Source organism: Phoxinus phoxinus (assembly GCF_949152265.1).
Source record: "Phoxinus phoxinus genome assembly, chromosome: 13".
NCBI classification, from domain to species: domain Eukaryota; kingdom Metazoa; phylum Chordata; class Actinopteri; order Cypriniformes; family Leuciscidae; genus Phoxinus; species Phoxinus phoxinus.
Window position 1 is genome coordinate 4,506,036 of NC_136888.1, and position 23,561 is coordinate 4,529,596.

Below are 23,561 nucleotides of genomic sequence, written 5' to 3' on the forward strand. Positions count from 1 at the left end.
TGTTTCAAACCTTTATGAATTTCTTTCTTCTGCTGAACACAAATAATATTTTGAAGAATATGGGTAACCAAACAGTTGATGGACCCCATTGACTTCCATAGTAGGGAAAAAAATACAATTGAAGTCAATGGGGTCCATCAACTGTCTGGTTACCGTCATTCTTCAAAATATCTTCCTTTGTGTCCAGCCATCCATCCATCCATCCATCTTCTTCCACTTATCCGGGGCCGGGTCGCGGGGGCAGCAGTCTAAGCAGAGATGCCCAGACTTCCCTTTCCCTAGCCACTTCCTCTAGCTCTTCCGGGGGGACACTGAGGCGTTCCCAGGCCAGCCGAGAGACATAGTCTCTCCAGCGTGTCCTAGGTCTTCCCCGGGGTCTCCTCCCGGTGGGACGTGCCTGGAACACCTTCCCGGGAAGGCGTCCAGGAGGCATCCGGAACAGATGCCCGAGCCACCTCAGCTGACCCCTCTCGATGTGGAGGAGCAGCGGCTCTACTCTGAGCTCCTCCCGAGTGACCGAGCTCCTCACCCTATCTCTAAGGGATCGCCCAGCCACCCTGCGGAGAAAGCTCATTTCGGCTGCCTGTATCCGGGATCTTGTCCTTTCGGTCATGACCCAAAGCTCATGACCATTGTGTCCAGCCGAAAAAAATTATTCATACAGGTTTGAAACAACTTGCGGGTGAATAAATTATGAACTTTTTTACGAACTAATCCTTTAAAGTGCTGCCTTTTGAGGCTTTGAAGAACAGTAATTGTAACAGTAACCGCATTGTGTTACACAGACTGACTGACTGACTAACTGACTGACTGATGCATGAATGAATGGCTTTTTCAGCAACTTCTTTAATGACGTCTTTTATGTGAGTCACTGTGTTAAAGGTATGGTGTCTGTGTCACGATCTCAACAGGAACAGCATTTAATAACTCATGATTTGATACTGCTGTAGAACATCACACCGTCAGTCAACATATAAACCAAACTGTCCTTTCGAAATTCAGAGCTGGTGTCTTATAGATGAGAAGACAGAAAGAGTGGATCCCAAATCGCTCCGAATTTGCAATGCATTCCTCTTCGGCTGCTTTTAATAGTCCCATGTGACAGTTGTATGCATTTGTTTCCAGACCCACAATGCATCTGTGCGACTGCAAACAGACAGAGGACTGCATTCAGATTTGTGGCTGATTGCAAAGGAGTGACATAAACTCAACAGGGGTGCGGAGTGCTCTCCATTAGCTTAACTCCACATCTGTCTGCAAGATGCCCATGGAGAAACTAGACTAACATAATAAGCCTCTTGACTTGCCTCTTGAAAACCTGAACTGAGGCCAGTGCATTATTACACTGCTGAGGTCTGTCATTGTGTCTGAGCAAGAGGAAAGTGTGCCGTAAAGACATATGGTTCATTGATATTTTCAGCTTTACGCACTTTTTAGACTCTTTTAAAAACTTTTGATTTTGTTTTTGGGCTCTACTAGAATAGATTTTCATGCTTGATGTTTTTAAAAACAAAAAATTTCCCATATTCTCCATTGTTGCAGCTCCTCTCTTCCCAGTCTGTCAGTAACGCTCTGTTTAGTTCCTGTCTCTATGAAGCTCTTCCTTCTGAAAAGCACAATGTGCTCTGATTGGTCGACTGGAGCAGTGTGTTGTGATTGGTCAAGCACTTCGAGTGTGTTGGGGAAATTACCATAACCGCCAGTTTTAACACACTATTAACTAACTCAACCAGGCCCCGCCCCTTTATTCTGCGCATTAATTATTTAAATGAGGAATAGTGTGACGTGTTCGTTCCCGGAAGAAACTCGAGACTACAATGGAGGCGTTTCAGGAGTTCAGAAACACTGACACTGATATAGAGAAGAACTGGGAGCTTTTCATGCTCAAACAGCAACATTACACATAAAGAAAGATGAACGTAAAAAAGCACAATACTTTTTAATGATATAGCGATGTGTTTCTCCTCCACTTCACAGTTGAAATAAAACATTTAATGGTAGCTGTAGCCTAATAACTTGTTTTCCTGATGGATTTATTCAAATATTAGCCTAAATATTGAAGAACAGGTCACATAACACTAATGAATATGTAACAGACAGTGTATATATTTAGCAAAATGCTCCTCTAAAATATTTTTTTCTAGCTGACTAACTACTGTCATTGAATGTATTTTCTGAGGTAAATGTAACTTTAAGTGACATATTGTTCTCAAGTTATTGACATCTTTCCGTAGTTGAAAAACTGATTGAGTGATTACATGAGACATAATTAATTTCAGTAAGTTATACTGTATCATTCAACATTCCTTCTAATGTTTCAAATCCTTCAGAATTTGAAAGCTAAAATTTTAGGTACAAATCTTATTGGGATTATTGGATGGGCAGGCACACTACAAATATAACGTTTATTAAAGTTTTGTTCCCGGCTTCACGCATAAACTGAAACCTGCATAGATCTCAGTTTATCCAAATGAAGATTGATTAAAAATGCGAAAACGAAATAGAGACTGACACCGTAAAAACGTGCCATTGGAGAAGCACTAATTAAACAATATTTTCCTCCCTGAAAAACAGTTTCGGACAAATATTTCCGGTTGTAGAAATGTTGGTGCGCCACTAATGCAAAGATCGATTTAAAGGCCTCATATGATAGCCTGGTCCTACCAGACTCTCGTACATTTCATTTATACAGAGAGTCTGGCCTCTCTCCATTGACAAGCGTTAACTTCCTTGTTGGCGGGTACTCGGTTGAAGTTTAAAACTATTGGATCTGCCCAGAGCCACTCTGGATCTGCCATAACCAATCACTAATGTTTGGCCGTGACGTATGACGACTCAAACTAGCGCACAACCTCCACATCATCGTTCTCAGACACTCCCTCTGTTCGCTGGTTGGACCGGTAAAAAAATTGATCGGAGAACACCCAAGAATATACCGCAATCTTAGACGTAGTACTGAAGGAAAATGAAAATTGAGCAGAAGTACGTAGGAGGGCGGAGCCAGGCTACTCATATGAGCAAATATACGCCTATTACTAACTACAGCAGGTCCTAATGAGCAGGTTTAAGCCTGTCTGATTCAACGATACACAGTTTGTTGCTAGTTAAACTTCTGAGAATAAGTACCAGTGTGACTGTTTAGTCTGTCTTCATTTCCTGGTGTTGATTTACAAAGCTGCAATAAAGTAATTCAGTCATTTCACAGCTTGATAGTTGAAATGGTTGCTGGCGCGTGAGTCTGTGATGCAGTTGCCGTCAATCTTTGGCTTTCCAGTAAAGCGTCTCTCCCCCCTTACCATATATTATGTAATACACACAAATGTGGCCGGAAGTATTAACAATTGGATCAGAATGAATATGATAATTTGGGCAGCTTTTCTGAGTGAATTATAAAATGGCTGTAACATTATTTTATTATCACTTAGAAGGCATGCTTTTGTTTCACATGAGTTCACCATTACAGAATGTTCAGTATGTGTTTAAATGAGCGTAACAACATCCTGTCCAGTCTGGCACAACTAAACATTGTATCTACAGAGCATCTCTGCTACTGCTGGATCATGTATTTTTCACCTGCAAAAATGATTCTGTCAAGCTTCACCTCTTTACCATATGTGGCAATACTGCTTTGCATGATTTTTAGATGACCAGATGATGAACAATGAACTTTCCATCTAACTTTTACTGCTGAAGTTTAGATGCTGAACAAGTACAAAAGCGTTTGCTATAGATAAGCAGCTTTATTTTGAGATTCATAATTGGAGAAGCAGAATGCAGTTACATATCTCTCAACTTGTTGACCTGATCTGTCCATCGATGCAGGGATGTCCTGATCAAGATTTTTTTTCCCCGATCCGATTATTGAATATTGAGTATCTGCCTATACCTACCGAGTCCCGATCTGATACTTGTATTTTCCTACTGCTTGGTGCACACTTTAAAGTACATTAAAGTTATTATAATCAATCCAATGTATACAGGGCCAGGCCTAACAATCAGTGCCCCCTGATTCTAATATGTAATCATACATCTTGAATGTTGTTTCGTTTTAGTAGTTACATTACTACTTCTGCATTTTTTACATTATAGAAATCGTTTTTGCAGAAAACTGTCCTAAATTAGGCTCCCTATGGGAAGTCTTAAAGGGATGGTTCTCAGAAAAATGGAAATTTTGTTAGGGAGCTTTCACATCTGTAGTTCGGTTCATTTGGTCCTGACCAAGGGAGAAAAATTATACTTTGTAGCATTTTTCAGGGATTTTGGTTCCTTTTCACACCACATTGATTGCTCTGGTCCGAATCAGTTGATGAAACGAACCAAAATGCAGTCACGTGACAACATCCACATCACTCGTTGGCCAGATGGGTCTTTTCATAACTGCACTTCGATTGGTCAGAATTAACGTGCGGGAAAATTCCGTCAGAACAAACGGAAGTAAACAAAGAGGAGGAAAATCCGGCAGACAACACGCCGCTTTACTATGGAGAGACGACTTTGTGTAGTTTATTATATAGTTTGTCTACACCACTTTAGGCAAACAATAACATTTGAGAATGAAGCGAGGATGCGGCTTGAAAATAATGTTTTATGCAATGCACGCGGCGAGTCACTTCAGGAGGAGGCGTGCATTAATGTTGCTGAACAGTGACATAATGCACAGCGCCGCTGACTACGGCAGCTGGTTTAGTCCAAAAATGCGCAGTTATTTGGCAGTTGGGTTCGTTCAAAGTCGGATCACGTTCTCACCAGAAACAAACCGCTCCAGAGTTCGTTTGAAAGCGTACCGACCGAGATCACCTCTCCGAGGAGGTCTCGGTACGCTTGTTTGGTCCGCTTTTGGTGCGCACCCGAGTGCGATTGCTGCATTCACACCTGCCCAAATGAACCGCACCACGGGGGACAACGAACTCTAGTGCGATTCAACCCAACTAGGGGTGATATCAGCTAAATTGGGCCACTTTTCGGTAAATCGTTTGGGACAATAATACAACACCATATATGCCCTTTCCATGTGTTTTTATGATTAATAATGACTGTTTTTTATAATTTTGTGTTGAAATTATTTAATAAAATATAATTATTTAGGCCCTACAGTTCTTGAAACATCAGCTGTGCCAACTTTTTTTTCATGAGCAGTTTCAGGTAAAATGGGCCAGCTGTTCAGGTAAAATGGGCCAGTCAAACTGCAAAGGGAAATAGTAATTTATCATCAATTTTAATTTTAAAACACAATTGCTTATACAGCCACATAACATTTAAAGTGCATTAAACAAAAATATTCATATGTGCCATTAAAAAAAAAAAACATTTTGGGTGCAAACCCACATATTAAAATGTGTGTGTGCATGTGTAAATGTGTGTGTGCGTGCATGTGTGAGTGTGTGCGTGCATGTGTGAGTGTGTGTGTGATTGTGTGTGAGTGTGTGTGCGTGCATGTGTGAGTGTGAGTGTGATTGTGTGTGCGTGTGTGCATGTGTGTGTGCGTGCATGTGTGAGTGTGCATGTGTGAATGTGTGCATGTGTGAGTGTGTGTGCGTGCATGTGTGAGTGTGTGTGCGTGCATGTGTGAGTGTGTGTGCGTGCATGTGTGAGTGTGTGTACGTGCATGTGTGTGTGCGTGTGTGCATGTGTGAGTGTGTGTGCGTGCATGTGTGAGTGTGTGTGTGAACATGGAGAACAAACCTCATTGGTTCTTGCTGAAGCTCAAGCGTGATGCGCAACACGAGAATGAACCTCATTGGTTCTCGCTGAAGCTCAAGCGTGATGCGTAACACGAGAATGAACCTCATTGGTTCTCGCACATCAAGCGAACATGAGCTTCTGTTTACCACAACTGAATGTCAATGAATGTTTATATGTGAATTAGGGGTGTAACGATATTCAAACCGAACCGAAAAACTGCGATACTCTCATTTCGAACCGAAAGCGCCCCAGCCCCTACTGCCCCGCCCAGCTCTCACTTCACCTTATGTCACAAAACAATTTTTTCTGACATTTGATTAAATAGTAATTAGTAGCCTACACTTGTAACAACTAATGAAAGCTGTATTTTTACTAAATATACACTAATTTTTGATTTCCAAGTGCATGTCACGTTATATTTGGTGATCGATCACGCTTGGCAGTTAGACTGCAGTGTTTCCCACACATATACTAATTTGTGGGCGGTGAGCCACAGAAACACCGTCCGCTACATATTACGTTTTTTGGTGGGCGCCAAAGTGAATTTTTATCCCGCCAAAGCCTTATTTGATCGGTGCAAATCGAACCGAACCGAGCCGAGGCTCCAAAACCGTGATATGAACCGAACCGTGGCATTGGTGTATCGTTACACCCCTAATGTGAATAAAAGCCTAAATTCAATAATCAATTCAATAATCATATAAACCGATCACGTCTCTTCAGAAAATATAGACTTCACCGCTAAATTCATATAGATTCGTTTTACAATCTTTTTGAACTTTTTGAAACGTCAAAGTGGTAGTTGCGTAGCTGTCAATGGAGAGACAGAAATCACTCAGATTTCTTCAAAAAAAAGGTAGAGCAAAAGATGAACAAAAGTCTTACTGGTTTGGAACAACATGAGGGTGAGTAATTAATGACAAAATTTATTTATTTTATTTGGGTGAACTATCCCTTAAGACAGCATTAATGTATTATTACAGTCACGGAACAGATCTTGCTTTATTCAGAGGTGTCACCAGGATCCAACATTCACTCATTGCCGCCAATACAATTTCCTTCAAATATATGCAAATTTTGCATGGCTTGTGTGAACAGGTAAAAGTTGAGTTCACATAAACTACTTTGCATGTTCTTTGTAAAACACAACATCTACAGATAGCTTTCTAATGTTTTGATACAATATCCTTATTTCTTCCAGTTTAATCTACATCTGCATATCTACATCTTGGCGACATATTTAAAAGAAGATACACAATTTGAAGGACAATTTGTCCTTCCTCTTCCTGAGACTTTGGCCATCAGTTGGTTTTCTCAGAGAGGATCTGTCGAGTCCGAGAGAGTTAGTAAGAAAGAGGGAAGCGGCATTGTGTGGAATTTGCTGCAGTCAGGTTTTGTCAGGCACTCATTCCCAGTGCCATTGTGGAATGCAAAGCCAGTAAAATCCCTAAAGCTTTGCTAATTTGGACAGAGGAGATATGGACCCAGATAGTTAATAAAAGAACACTCCTCTTCCTGTGCCAGTGCTGTGGAGAAAGTTTGCTACACTATTCCAGCTTTAGAAAGCTGAAAGTGAGGCCAATTGTAGAGACGGAGGACTTCTGTGAGCCGAGTGTGAGCACTTTATAATGCAGGGTGCAAGAATGTAAATTAACCCTAGAACATAAATTAAGCCTTGTTCTTGTTTGGCTTAACCCTTTAGGCGCCAGAGGTTTTTTCCTAAAACTTTTGATTTTTACATCTTAATTTCAAAAGGCTATATCTTAAAAGTGATAAAAGATAGAGACTTTCTGTAAATTAGAGAAATATTAAGGATGACCCAAAGTTTATGTAGGGATTACATTTTCCCATCTAATTTGCATATTATGACGTCATATGGTGGCGGTCATCTTGGATTATAGTATTTTCATGAAAATTCACAAATTTAAATGATAAAATGCAGCACTTCTTTCCCCCCAAAATGTCCCTCACCTTCTGTATGCTATATTGCACAATACTGAATGCTCAGGTAAATAGTAAGTAGTAAACAAACTGTGTAAATCATTACTAATAAATGGTAGAAACAAACCGAATGCATGTAGTGGATTTTCCATTTACTACATACAGTAGGCACTCTGATTATATATATATATATTACATATATATATTATTCATATGACACACAAACACAAGTAGACAAGACCTGCTTAGTTGCCCCGTGTCCACACCACCTCTGCTCCTGCAACGAGCAGCGCGGGCGCGGCCAGATCTCTCTCTCGCGCGCGCCGAGTGCGCACAGCTCGGACTACTGTCATTGTCATTGCGACTCCCCACCCTGCCTCCACGTTGCCCCATAACTGTCCTATGAATACTTTGACCTCGTCTAACATACCCAGTAGCTTTAGACAAAGTCTCCACCACAATAATGTCGCCGCGATTGCGGAGAGGCACACGGTCACAAGACAAACTACATGGCTAGCGCGGTAAAAAATCTCCCGCCTCGTTCCCCACAACAATAACACACCTGCTAACTTCGCGATGAACACTCCGACCCCGGGAAACATTGTTCCCACCACTGACATCGGGCAAAGGACCATCTACATTGGGCAAAGGATTCACTGTTTGTGCTTGGTGTAACGTACGGGCTATACTTTCACTTTCATAATCACCGTCAACTTCTGAAGGCAGATATTTCCCTTCAGAACCAGGGTCCGCGAATAGATGACCCAACACTTCATTGTGGGTAAGCTTTATTGATGCAATTAGATAATAATAATAATAATAATTATAATCTAATGCAAATACTCGCTGACGTTGACAATATTGCTTTGATAAAATGGCTCACTCGCACACTAGCTCCGCTTTTGTTCGCGCTGATTCAATGCGCTCTAGCTCGAAGATTTTGTATAAAAGCATGACGTTTTTTTGAGTCTGGGGTGAAGTATAACATGTCTGCCAACTAGTGGATGGGAGGTCGAAGGAAATTTGACACCCTATTTGACAAAATCGGCCGTTTTATTCAGTGCCGCATCTTGTCGAGTAAACTCGACCGTGGCGCCTAGAGGGTTAAGCGAACTTATCAGCGATTCCCTAGATGATTCTTGGCAGTCCATCTGAAGCTTTTGACTGTAAATTATTTGTTTTACTGCACTCAATGTTTTGTACATGACAAACACATCTTTGTCCGGCCAGCTGTCTGTGTGGCTTTTATTAAAGGGGAGGTGTAATGCCCTTTTCACAAGATGGAAAATAAGTCTCTGATGTCCCCAGAGTGTGTGTGAAGTTGTAGCTCAAAATGCCCCACATATATTTTTATATAGCATGTTAATATTGTCACTTTTTTGTGAAAAAACACATAGTTTTTGTGTCTGTCCCTTCAACAGCTTATTTTACCTCACAAAGACATGCACTGAAAAGTTCAAACACTTTTAGCCTTTTATGTTCAAACCGGAGTCAGACAATGATGGAGAGACTCAAGAAGAAGTGACAACATGTAGAAGCAACAGGACATCTCTGAATGGTTAGTTGTTGAATTTATGTAGTTTATGTGTAGTTATCTTTTAGTCATTGATTAGCATATTTTGTCATGATAATCTAGAAATCGTGTTCAGGGGGCGGGGTTTATGTAAATTTTAGGGTTCATGATGTCACTAACCCGGGAGGAGTGTCGTGTAGTTCCTACCAGCCGTTTGTTGTAGTTCTTAAAAAAGTATTTCTTTAAAAGCAAATATATTCCTTTGCTTTGAACTTTGAGCGTTGTAACTTTGCAGATGATGTTTATGCTTTAACAGCAACATTATACACTAACTAAAGTTAGAAAAGTGAAATCATAATTAACCACCCCTTTAAGTCCATATATCAGGTTGATGCATGCTGAATGTTAAAGAGTGACTGGAAGAGCATCTTTTAACCATATAAAGCCTACTGTATAATGCTTAAAACTCACACTTTATTGACACGATCAAAACTTTGCTGAAAAACCTGTTGCACGCAATTTACTGCAGTCTCTCTGTCGTCTTGATAGTTTAGCCTTTTTTAGCAAGTAAAAGTAAACATACTTATGTTTTAAACATAAACGATGCTGTCGGCTGCTGCTAATCCGTTTGGAAATAGTCATTTACTTTTTTTTTTGCACATTAAGGGCCATATCTTGCACCCAGCGCAATTGACTTTGAACACCGACCGACGCATGTATCATTCCTATTTTGCACCCGCGCACAGCGGACTTTTCCCTCCACAGACACACGTCGGTAAATTAGGGAATGAACTTGCGCTCGCGGGGTGGTTTAGCGAAAAGAGGAGAGTGTTCCGGCGCAAAACTTCCCTGGTGCTATTTTCCAGTTTTAGAAAACAATTGCGCCACTGACCAGGAAAAAAACAGTCTAAAGACAGTGGCGCGTTGCGCATTAGTGATATGGTATTTTAAGGGCGCGTGCTTGGCCATTATGTAGCGTGTTAACGCGCATACACTTTGATTCTCTAATATAAACAGATGCAGCAGTTTTCATTTTTGCAAATCATACATTATTACAAGGAAAAATATTAACACACGAGGGAAATCATTGTTGTGTCCGTGAAGATGTGAAAAAAATCTATTTAGATTAAAAAAAATAAAAAATCTAGATTAGGCTACATATTTACCCAATTTATACGCCTGTTTAACCGAAGCTAATTTGGTTGGGTTTCTCCCATCATCCCCAATGTCACTTCTCTGTGTTTTACGGCGCTGGCGAGAACGTCGTTCTCCTCGGCTGTGAATCGCTCCTGGCGTGCGCTGGCAAACCCGCCGTTATAATAGCAATCCGCCATGGAACAAGCGCGCCTGCTCTTAAAGGGAATATGAGAGGACGCTCTGATTGGTTTATTTCACGTTACGCCCAAACCACACCTATGACTAATGAAGCTACTTCAGACCAACACATTTTAGATTTGCGCCGGGATCCGCCCACAAAGTTACTTGCGCTTTGACATTTGCATTTCAGATTGTTAAAATAGGGCCCTTAATGTTTTGCTTTATATTTTTACCAAGGCTGAGTTTAAATTGCCTTCACATAATGTTACAAAAGTGTATATCTGGAGCAGAAACAAAATCATTGAATTTTACCCTTAGATTTAATTTTCCCTGCATTGGTTTTCACTCTTGGCGGGTTCAGAGAAATGTCCACTCAGAAGATGAACTAAGGCGAGGGAGTATTTTGAAAGTCTAAAACTTTTCCATTTTCTTCTGTCATGTCAAACTACTATAACAATTAAGCTTGCTATAGGCTTTATACTACCGTTTATGAGACACAATTATGTGAAGGTTAAACTAGTAGACTAGGCTGTTAGAAAATTTCTGTTTAAACATTAATGAAATTAGTTGTTGTGCACATCCCTAATTTCAATATCATCTTATTAGACATTTATTGGCAGATATAGAGTGACATTTGATATTTTTATGCATTTTATGTAAGTAGTCTTATATTGTTACAAATTGATTTACATTATAAGCGATCAGATTTTCATCTAACTTGTTGCCATATAAATATCAATGTATCAATATATATGCACCAAATTGCACATGTTTGTTCAGTTTGGGCCTCTAAATAAAATGAAGGTGTATTTCCCCCTCCTCGAATACGAGCTCCACATTCTCACTATATCAGACTATATGAGTCATAACTGGCTGATGTATCACATATATATCATGACCATCTCAGCGTTGATGAGATTCTGCTCTTGCTGTATTTGTGTCAGATTGTGTTATCGTGTCGCTCTTGCTCTTTATCATCCATATCATACATAGTGGGGAATTTCCTGTGCAATCATTAGGCTGGACGTGAGCCTGCAAGGACCAGGACCACATCCTGTTTTCTGTTGACATGCATTCCCCTGCTATCAGGTCACATTTCTATTCGTCCACACAGTGTCCGCTCAGAGACGCAGGGACTGCTCGGCGACACCACACTATCAGATGTGTGTTTCTGTTGTTGTTTTTTTACTTTTGTAAGCGAAATCATAACAGAGAGGTTTTAGAATTGTTGTTTATTGCCTTTATTCTCCATTATAATAATCATATATTATCACTGTTTTTTATATTGTCAGATGCAAAGGGTTTGCACGGGCGAGTAGTACTACTAATAATCCAATATAGTGTTCTTGTAATATATGTGCAATTATTTTTTTTTGCTAAGCTTAAACAACGAGAGAAAACAATCAAATGAAAAAAATTGGTATGCAATTTTATTATAAAATATTACTATAATATGTATTTATTAATATTTGTTTTTATAATTGAATAAAATAATAATATAGAATGGGTTCCATAAAAAAAAAACTGAGATCAGAGGAGTGAGGTTTACTCGCACAGCGACTACTAGCTGGCCTCCGTTACATATATATATATTTCTAAATCAGTCTATTGTGATTTTTTTTTCTCTTATCCTCATGCAAAAATGGATCGTAAACCTATAGCCTACATTTTAAGCTGACATTTAAAAATCATCTTTGATTTCATTAAAAATCATCTTTGGTTGCATCTTCTTCTGTCGTGATGGGTTTGCATCTGTGTTTCATGCTTGTGTTCGTTCGAGGACTGCGGATCTGAACAGACTTTGTTATGGATATGTTGCATTATGAACCATATCATCCGTCTCGGGCTCTTTCTGGACACATATTGCATGTGCTGTGTACTTTTGATTTTGAAAGTCACTGCTGCCAAACACCACTGCTAATCAATCCAAGCTGTATTATATGAGTTAAGCGCTCAAACATGTGGCCAAGATAGCTGAACTCAGGCCCAGGGGACAATGAGTCACAGCCCAGATACTGTTACAATCTGTGAATAGTCTGTTGTGCCGTTTTGTTCTCCAGCGGACAATAAACTTGACTCATTATGTAATAATTACCAAGGCTCAAATGCAGATGAATTGTCCCATCAACAATGCACCCAGATTGCTGTGCTTTCCTCTTGAATATATCTGTTGTGTGTTTTGTTACATTGTTTTATTAAACTTACATGTTCCCCTGCTGAGAGGAAGTCTGGCCTGCTTTGCTTTGTCTGTTACTCTGTGTTCCCCAGTTCACTCACTGATAAGTTACTAGGCAACTTTGAAAACATGATGGGTTATGTCTTTGACAAAGTTACAGTGTATCTTCAGATGTGGTGAAAATAATGGCTGTTGCATTTTGACTTCCTTTTCGATATTTATGGACATAATGTGAACACGCAAGAACAAATAATGTAAGCATGCTTTTTCCCACCAAATGCAACTCTAAACGTAAACTATTATGTTAACATGATTTTTAACACAGCTTTTTTTTTTTTTTTACACAATTTTAAAAAGCGTATAATCTGAAAATGACAGCCATAAAAGTTTGTATTGTAATTTTACAGTTAATGATTTTTTTTTTCATAATAATAATAATAATTAAATATTTTTGTTTTACAGTGAAATGTTATCATTTTAATCTCTTATTTTGTTTGATATTTTTATGTATTATTATTAATAATAATAATACAAAAATATTATTTTATAGTCATTGATATGTCACAAAATGTTCGCCATCATCCCTAAAAGCAAGCACAGCAAGCTCCAATTTCTCCCGGTCACATTTGTTCTATGTTCTAGTGGACTCTTAAGTTATGTCCTAAATTATATACTATAAACTATGCACGTCTAGTGTATGAATTTCACAAGGTTATTTATTTTGTCATCCAACATCTGAGTCTAATACCCCTCCCCCTCCTCTACTTTTAAGGAGAGCTTTTGAGTGCATGAAGTGTTCAACAATCCACTCTTTGTTTTTTCTTCTTCTGTTAATGAAGTGCATGATTTCTTTTCTTTTGGAATTTTCAGTGTGAACACTACTCACATTAATTATACTACAAAATGGCTCAGAATAATGCATAAGTGCGTGATTGGGACACACCTTTTGTTTGAAGTTTTCCTACGACTTTTTTTGTTTTTTTGTATTGTTTTATTGTTTCTAAGTTTCCATTTCCTGTGTTTTGTCCGGTGTTCGAGTTTGTTTCCTTGCACACCGATTATGTGTACAGCTTTGCTCATTATCCCATCATAGCCTTTTGTTTAGTTCTTTGTGTGGTTTTGTTTCATATTTTGGATTATTTTTATATGTACATAAACTACAGTGATATGGTGAACAAGTGTTTCATAATAGATGTTACTATATTTTGGATATTTGAATAATTGTAATACTATTGACCAATCAGAAGCCTAGAGGAGAATTCCAAAACGATCTTATAATCGTTGTTTAATACACACTTTATTATATGGCTATTTACCAAAAAATGTAAACATATCCGCACTGTGTATTACATGGCCGTAACTGTATCACTAATAATCAAAAATCGAAATCTAGTCTAACAACTAGGCAGTATAAAGAGATATCTGTGTAATTAGGCTGGTTTAGGGCCATGTCTGCCATACAATAATGTTTTATGCTTGTGTTATAATTGCCTTGAAACATATTGAGGAAGGTGCTTTAAAGATGCATCTCAGAGAGGGTTTTAGGGTAGTAATTTGTCTCCTTTAAGGCTATTTCAACATTAATTCAGATACATTTGAAAACAGCGGTTTTGTTTCAAAACGCTCTCTATCCACACTAGCGTTTTCAAGTGTTTTCCAAAAGTTTCTCATTCACACTGAAACAACGGAAAACGCTAAACTCACCTTACTGCGCAATAAAGTTATCATGCTTTACTTCTGGCAGGATCATTTTATTTACTAAATTATTTTACCAATCACTGATGCGTCCAGGTCCCACTCAGTCGCCATTATATGTTTGGTCTAAAACGCAACTGCTCTCATGTTTTTTCAGCAGGACATTTGCGAGTACATTTTCTGTCATCTTTGCAGGACTGCGATATGAAGAATGTTCAAAGTAACATATCTTTAGCAACAGTGTGACAGTGAATAGCACATACGTAACAGACACAATACCGGTATAAACAGATATCTATCACATGACTAAACATGCGTCATCGTTTTCAAATATGTTCGTTTTCACGGTCCACACTACTATGCGAAGCTGTGTTTTCAAATTTGTCCACTTGGGAAAGCGTTTTCAAAAAGCTCAGTTTTCGCAGGACAAAAACGCCGTCTTAGTGTGGACGGAAGTAAAAAGAGAAAAAGATCTGTTTTCAAACGAAAACATATTAGTGTGGACAAGGCCTACAGCTACAATCCTAAACAAAATCTCAATAAGCTCACTAACAAGCGTCTCATGTTACAACTGTAACAGTGGTTCCCTGAGAAGAGGAGCTAGACACTGCATCTAGGATGGATGCTATGGTTACGCCTGGTGTCTGAACCACGTGTGAAAACACTCCAATTTGATTAGTTGGCGACAGTCCGTGACATTATTAGCGGAACACCCAGAAGTATAACAGGGCGCCGGTAGTACACGTCATCAACTTGCAAGCAGACCCAATGGCATGGCAACGAGAAGCAGTGTCTTGTTCCCTCTGTCATGGAACCATGGTTACAGTTGTAACCTGATACGTTCCCTTTCGTATGGGAACTTGTAACGAGGTATGTTTTTATGGGGAGAAGGATGCGGGAACCGGCGAACATTCAAAGACTTTAATTAATAAAATAAACAAATACAAAATGAAAGTATAAGCCAGCAGCCCCTTGCGGACGACTGCTGGCCACATAAAACAGAAACAACACATCAAATAAAATCAGGCCTGTTCCTCTCTCGATCTTCACTGTCGTCGCTCCTCCTTTTATGCTTCCTCTCCTCCTTGAGAGATTCGAGACCGGTGCGTAGCGCAGGTGTCGCTCATCAGTAATCACGCCACCGGTCTCGCTCCGCTCTCTCACGTCCCTCGACCTCGTCCTGCTCGCCACAGAACTCTACGCTGCATCTTGGATGGACGATATGGGGAACAAATATCCATTCTGCGGGGATGCCTGCTTTACTAGGTAAAAAAAATGCCCACGGTAGGCATAGCATACATTGACTCAACGGATCACTTAGCCGGAGTCAGAGCGTCCATCCAGGGCGCACACATACACGGACCGTCTAGTGGTAGTGTTCCCTAAGCAATTATCTTCCAAAAAAATAGAAGATCCCTTCTATGCCTAGCAGGAAAATGCCCGGCTTGAATGAAACCTTCCTCCCTCGCCAGCGGGCTACTACAGCCCTTAAGGCAGAGCTTTACAGAAAAAATGGCTAGGCTGTGACAGCCTTTTCTTGTCTGACACAGCTCTCAGGAAACGCCTGCCACGGGAGGTTTTTTGTTTAGTTTTTTTATTCCTCAACTCATTAGTGTTGTCAACTCACATGAGAGTTAAACCGCTCAATCAGGCATTTAATAACCCACTTTTCAGGGAATCAAACCCCTACTTAGAAACCAAGCAGTAATTGGGGAGAGGGAGCAAACTAAATAGCAGGAAAACAATTGCCATGATCATATTTAGTTTCATTTTTGCATTACCCCAAAGAGGGAAATCAAAAAGGGGAGCGAATGTTACTTTAGAACTAGGCTACAGACTTAAGAGCTGGAATTCATAAATGGGGAAAGAAGTTAAATGAGGAAGAAGAAAAAGAGAAGATGAGAGATGTTATTTTTCACCAGCATTTGGGTCTTTACCAAAGCACTTCCTATGAATCACTTCCCTGAGGTCCTGTCTCTTCTTCCTCGCGTCTCGCCTCCTCTGAGCTTGACTCCTCGAGGAAGGAGGAGCACAGGTGGCCACGCTCTCCCTCCTGTCCTCAGACTGTGGCGGGCCTGAACCCCTTGAGGTTTTTAGACGGGGATCTGGATTGTTACGGGATGTATTTCCTAAACGTTGCCAACTGCGCCCTAACCTCTCAAAACTTTCTAACCACTGTCTCTACAGATGAGCCAAAAAGTTCAAAGGGCAAGACTGTGGCATCGAGGTGACATTTTTTTATTTCTCTCTGATGTCTGCCAAGTTCAGCCACAGATGCCTCTTCTTGACCACCATTGCTGCCATCGAGCGACCGATAGCACCAGCTGTTCGTTTACTGATCCAGAGAGCTAGATCTGAGTTCAGCAACCGCTTAAGGGGACAGTCTCTGGTCCTGATCCATATTTTAGCAGATCTACCTGGTAGGCCTGTAACACTGCCATTGGGTCAACACACCCTGATCCAACAGATCGCTCAAGCCTGCGAACGAGGCGCAAGAAAGAGCCAGCCCTTCTCTAACTTTTCAGCAATCCCCACCACTGAAGCCGAGGCAAAGCGGGGCCTGAATAGGGACAAACGTGAACAGAGCTTCCTCATTATGAATTTATCAATTAATTTATGAATTTATTAATGCTTTTGGTCCTCTCTCATGCAATAAACGCACATGTTGTGTGTGTCCTCAGGTGTCAATAACCTGGGACACAGAGGTATGTCCTAAAAACGCTTGCTAGAATTTTCCATGATGCTGTCTTCACCACACGCTAACAATACTAACGGCTGCTGAAGACAAAAAGCTGCTGACATGTGGTACGGTCGCCCTCTTATACTTTCAGGCTAATGACGTCACAGACTGTCAACAACTAAACAGATTGGAGTGTTTTCACACATGCTTCAGACACCGGATTTGCTGATGGTGTCCCCATGGCGTCCAACCAAGACACAGTGTAAAGTTCCCATTCGAAAGGGAATTAGTTGTTTGTTGGATGACTAGTAGATGACACTTACACATATCTTTGTAAAGAATGGTATGAATCTGTTGAGTATGTTGTGCAGTGCACTAGATGAGCTCAGTCTTTGTTTAGGGTGAGTCCTGAGGCAGGATGGGGGTCTGCTGGAATCTGTGCAACCGTGTCTGAGCATGTCTCTGTGATGGGGGCATCCCTCAACTTAAGGCCTGTCAGGCAGGGCCATTTGTCTTCTAGCATTTCAGAAGAACAGATGATTCGGATAGAAGTGCAGTGAGAGAACATTTCGGGGTTGCAGGACTCCAAGGAAAATGTAAGCAAAAAAAGCCTTGGCTTAGTGTCCTGATGGCAAGAAGAACATTTTCCAAAATCTCTTTCACTCACTTAATCATTTCATTTGGCAAAAGTGAGAAAACAACAAAGATTTTTATCTGTAATTTAGTGGTTTATACTTTCCTTATGTGACGATTAATCAGGGAGGTTTCCTGTTAATCTGTGATAGAGGACCAATTTACGATGTGTACATTGGTAGGGAAGTGTCTTGTTTTATCTGGGCCAGACATGTGACCAGAATAAACCTATGGATTGATTATGTATAGTTGTCATTGCCTATTAAAGGGTTATGAAACCCCCTGTTTCAGCACCAGTCAGTTCTTACCACAGTCTTTTTTTTTTTAAATGCTACAAAAATGGCCTTGGCAAGCTACGGAGTGGAGAGGGAAGAGGAGAGACCGACAACACAACAACAGCATCTAATTCAGACTGTTTTTAAAGAGTTAAAGGCATACAAGCTTCCCACACATGCACGCTGCAATTTACCATTACACACAACACAATATGCACAATTTTGTAAGCTCACTGTAAATTATGCAAATACATGCATATCTACTTGTCTATTTGTCATCACACATGTCTATTTGTCACAATTTAATAGTACATTTTAATTATGTTTTCTGAAGAAAAGACACAAGCAAATGCTTTTAGAGTACACTTGACCATGTAGATTTGCAAAGAAGAACAAAGGTACAATTAATTGGTGAAAAACATATACATTCTTCAGAGAAAGGCATTTAGCCTGTCTGGTTAATGTTCTTTAAACAGAAAGATTCAAGAGTTAATTAGCGGGAGAAACAAATAATGAAATAACTGGTCATTTCTTTTTATGTTATAAAACTTTTAAAAGCAAGTTTGTTTAACTATATAAACTGTATAGCTGTTGAGTTGTCAGTCTTTTCTGCCCTTGTTTTACTTTTGACAAAATTTTATCCCAAGTTCTAGCTTATAATAAAATGTTCATCTTTTAGTATTATGGTTTCCTGTGATGTTACTGTTGACAATCTCTGTGGACAATCTCCCTTTTTGGGTCAGTATAGAAATAGTAACAATCTAACTCACTAACTCACTGCTGTGTGTGTATCCAAATTGGATTTGAACCCAGCATTTTTTGTTTACTAGTCTATTTGATTCCAAATGATCAACTAATAAAACTGATTTAAATGATCAACTAGGCTAATCATAATTTTGTCCACATGCGTTCTCCTGAACTAAATTCTTGTACACGTGAGGTAAGAATGAGTTTACCAGAAGTTATATTACAGTGTTTCTCGATTGCTTAAACACATTTCTTGAAACTGCCTCGTATTCTCAAAGCAGTAAACACAAATCCATTTCGTCTCACCCAATTTCCCGAACATCCTATTTTCAGGTCAAAATGAAGCTCTATACTCAACCATTGACTCTTGCTGAAAAAAAAAAAACTTTGCCCACAGACATCACACACAAGCCCTTACACACACACACACACACACACACACACACACACACACACACACACACACACACACACACACACACTACAACAGTCTTACACACTGGTGCAATGAATTCAAAACAACATTTCCAAAACTGGTAAGTTATGTTGCTTCTCCTCCACCTCCTTTTTTTAAAAGGAGCCAAATATCAACCAGACAAGAACAATTTGGATGAAAAGCTAAATATAGTGTGTTAATACATCAAAATCAGATGAGTATTTACCATTTAATTCCTCAAAATTAAATGCAGCCAAGAAACAGCCTGTCATTTAGACCGCGTATACTTATCTGATTGAGTATTCATGATAGAATCTCAAGCACAAAAAGAATCAGAAATCATAGTTTCCAAACACCCATAATTAGTTTTCACACATATATTGGGGACCCGTAATCTACGCGTTACATTGGCAAATGCGAGATCCGAGCCACTTGACTGTTATTGCAGACCCGTAATCTACACTCTGCCTCAGCACACACGAGATCCGAGCCACAGAATCTTTATTGCAGTCTGCAGACCCGTAATCTACGCCTCGCCTCGGCAAACGAGAGATCCGAGCCACTAGATTCTGCCAAAACTGGCCCGCCAGCAACAATATCTGGCCTGCGCCCGCTGCCAGATTTTTTTGATAGCGACTGGTTCTGAAATAGATCTGTCATGACAGCAACAGTTACTCAATCACTTCGTCTTTGGTTTATTTTGCCCTCAAAAATAAGTATGAGAACGTTTTTGCAGCAATGCTTTATTTTGAGATGAATTGAGAGCTTTTAATTTGAAAAGTTCTGAAATACATTCCATAGAGTCTGTGGATCGCTTCGTTGCAGATAAGACATTATCTTAGACATTATCAGCTTTGCATTTACAAAACTAGGTAGGATGAATGCATAGATGTCTTTCCATTCTTTGTATGCCCTATTTTCGCTGTCAACTTTCCTCTTTAGGCTCTTTGATAGTGCCATTTTCTCTCACCAGCTAGCTTAAATGTTAACATCACTCTGCACACAACATGCTAACAATAAAAAATGCAGTTTAGTACGCAAGGATGCCAAGGAATAATTCCGAGTGTAAAAGTAGGCTACGTCAAATAATTATTACAATAAGTTAGGCTCCATTGTGTAACAAGCTCATTTAAATTATACACATTTATTATTCACAATATGGAAAGAGGAAATAAAACATAGTTCATTAAGTACATGACTGGACTGCTTATTCAAGTCCCCTTTTATTTTTTTATTTTTTTTAATCCATTCCACATCTCCCACACGTGTGTTTTAGCAAGGCGGTCTGTATTGCAAGTTGGTGAATGAAGATACTTGCCAGGTTACATGTCACTACTGCTTTATTCATATATCCAGTGTAAAACCTGGACACCGCCACACAAATGTGGCTTTTTGTTAATGACTGTCCTACTACCAGTTACAAATGACACTGTAACAGTCGGTCACAGGCAATTAGTTGCATCAAGTACAGATTGTTTTATTCAATTTAAATAACACATTTCACTATACATATTGTTTCAAAACAGCCGCACTGAGACCTTAATGCTCTGTGTGAGCAAACCAAAGGCAACCGTGGCAAGAAAGAAACAACCTCTGAGATTAAGCATGATGAGGGAGAAATCTTGAAAGGATCGACATTCATGGTGGCTTAAACAATTGTCTAAGCCAAAGTACTAAAAAATTGGGCTACACTTTATTTTAAGGTGTCATTGTTACAGTGTTATTATTATATATTTAAGTACTGAGTAATACTAAGCAACTACATGTACTTACTATTGGGTTAGGGTAAGATTAGGATTTGGTTGAGGGTTAGTTGCATGTAATTATGCATAATTTACTGTTATTACTATGGTAAGTACAGGTTATGTAACAAGGACACTGTAAAATAAAGTGTTACCGAGCATTGTAATGGTCACTTGTTGATTTGTTGTTAAATCAAATATAATAGTTGGTGATTGTAAGTTTGGAGCCCAGTCTGAGATTACTGGAGCGATCCGAATAGTGGTCAGGGAAATATCTTTCACTTGCTGGCTTAGGATATGACTGATATTAGATACGGAGCTGGAAATATAGGTGTTAGGCCTATAGGTGTGGGATAATGGAGATTGTTGGTGGTGGGTCAGCTGGATCTGACCAGGACAGGAGCTTATGAGGTAAAATCAGAGAAAATAGTGAATAGTTAGTCTTAGTCCCTAATTATAGTTCACAAACTCTGTTATATCCTGAGAATAATAGTTGGGATTTCAGCAGACCTAACAATACAGCACAGTTGAGCGCATGTCTATAAAAAGATAGCTATATGGCTGGCTAGACCGATATGTCTAGACTTTAGCAGAGAGAGTGTATTCTAAATGTCAGGGGCCATAAAGGAAAGGGATAGAGGAAGAGATTGAATATATTTCAACCTTACTCATAACATGTGTTGGGAATAATTTAAATACAAAAGTCTTTGTTACATTAAGGGGGAGTTATTGGGTTTCTGAGGAATCTGTACTTTAAATCAGAGCATTTAAATACAAGTATCACCATTTTATAATTAAATTAAATGATTTATAATTGATAATTGAGTAAGTAACAGGCCACCAAAGTAGCTGTGAAACTAGATATTTTGACACTGTTTATGTCCTCTGGACATGGTAAGAACTCTGACTCCTGCATCTTGAATTTACAAATGCTTGAACCTATTCATTATTTAAATGCCACTACGATAACATGCTGTATAGGGACACTGACCAAGTGGCTTTAAATTGATGAATTTCTGTCAAACACCCTGAAAAGTCTAGACACATTATATTAAAAGAACATCTTGAAATGTTTGGTCTAAATAACATCTAGTTTTTATCAGAATTTGCAGAAGGACAGAAGTCATAAAGTCTTTAAATGTCTTTAATGTACTCTAAGAAAGCAGTGAAATTACATCTAGTGTCAAGGACATAGAGCTGCATGTCATAACAGTGTAAGCTAGTTCCTTGTAATATGAGCTGATAAATGTATGCAATACATTAAAGGGCCTGAGACAGAGCCTTGTGGTACTCCATACTTATATGTCGGAGTTTGATGATGTATAATGTTATCGGTAGCACTGACATTTTAATTTGTATTCAGAACCACTACAGCAGATACATATTTTCTGCTATTCTCCGTTTTTCAAGAGGTGTTGAATAAATTAAATTAAGCCTGTTAATGATTGTCACGAAAGTTATGTCATATTCTGACAACGCTGTGTGCATAAAATACCATGGCAAATGCAATAACATACACTTCTTTTTTGATCTAATAGTGTGTTGTTGTTTTTTTGTTTCCAGAGATTTGAGATTCAACAAAATCAAGGATTTACAGCCAGGCTCCTTTAGGCGGTTGAAGAATCTCAATACACTGTAAGTGTCCATGTTTTCTAAAGTCTTGCCACCTTGTAAAACTTACTCTATGATATGATTACTGTTTTTGTTATTGGCATTAACTTGCTTTTTTGGTTTCATGAAACCAAACTAAACATAACTAAACATTTTGGATCATGTACATTTGTTTGACACATGTATTATGCATGGCCATCTGTTTTAATGTCTTCTTAAATGTCTTCTTTTCTCTTTCTTTAAGCCTTTTAAATAATAACCACATCAGACGAATCCCAAGAGGAGCCTTTGAAGATTTGGAAAACCTAAAATATCTGTGAGCTTTTCTTTGATTCTGATTTGACTTCTTATGGAACAGATTTGGTTATAGATTCTATGAAAAGTATAGATAGAAAGTGTGGAATGAGTGATGCTTATGCATAATAGTGTGCTAGAGTTGAAGCAGTAAAGTAATATTGACTCTTAAGTACTGTTGATTTGATTTTGAACAGTTTATATTGACTCTAAGTACAGTTGACTCTTTAACCACTGACTGAAGGCACATCATAAAGTTTAAATGTACATTATTGTAGGTGTTGTATGATATATCTTCCCTTTTCACCAGTTTTACACAGTAAAGAGTTGAGGTCATGGAATGAAGCTCTCAGAGATATGGGGAATGTAACTGTCTGCACTGTGAAATTATCTGTCTGACGGCCCTGACCCAAAAGTGCAGAGATCAGACGGAGATGGAGTAATTGCTCTCTGCTTAGGCGTTGCACAGTTCCTGTCTTTGTTCGTCACAGGGCAATTCGAGAATCTCAAACTTTAGTTGTGGTGAGAGCAGCCTGTGTTTATATTTAAATAGTCACTTGTTTGAAATGTTTCACACCTGGTTTTGCCTATATAACGTCTAAATTCAGCTGGTCAGATAATACAGAAAGAGTAAAGTACGTGTAGGTGAATTTAATAAATAAAGTAAATAAATAATATTGTCCTTAAGAAAATTAAGTTTGTTTTTAGAACCACCAAGATTTCAATTTGGCATTGACATTATTTTTTAGTTGTCACATCCATCCCCACCCCTATATCTTTTAACTGTAATGCGAAAAAAGTTTTTAAATCAAAAATAAT

At 39.1% G+C, this 23,561-nt stretch overlaps 1 protein-coding gene across 1 annotated transcript in view; it reads left to right on the forward strand.

Annotated features, from left to right (window-relative positions):
* The window catches only part of pxdn (peroxidasin), an 81,849-nt gene that overhangs the window by 7,746 nt on the left and 50,542 nt on the right, over window positions 1-23,561 (forward strand). Inside the window, exons 2-3 of the mRNA XM_079633430.1 lie at window positions 22,401-22,472; window positions 22,693-22,764. Coding sequence (XP_079489556.1) covers window positions 22,401-22,472; window positions 22,693-22,764 — 144 coding nt within the window. The remainder of the gene's footprint in view (window positions 1-22,400; window positions 22,473-22,692; window positions 22,765-23,561) is intronic.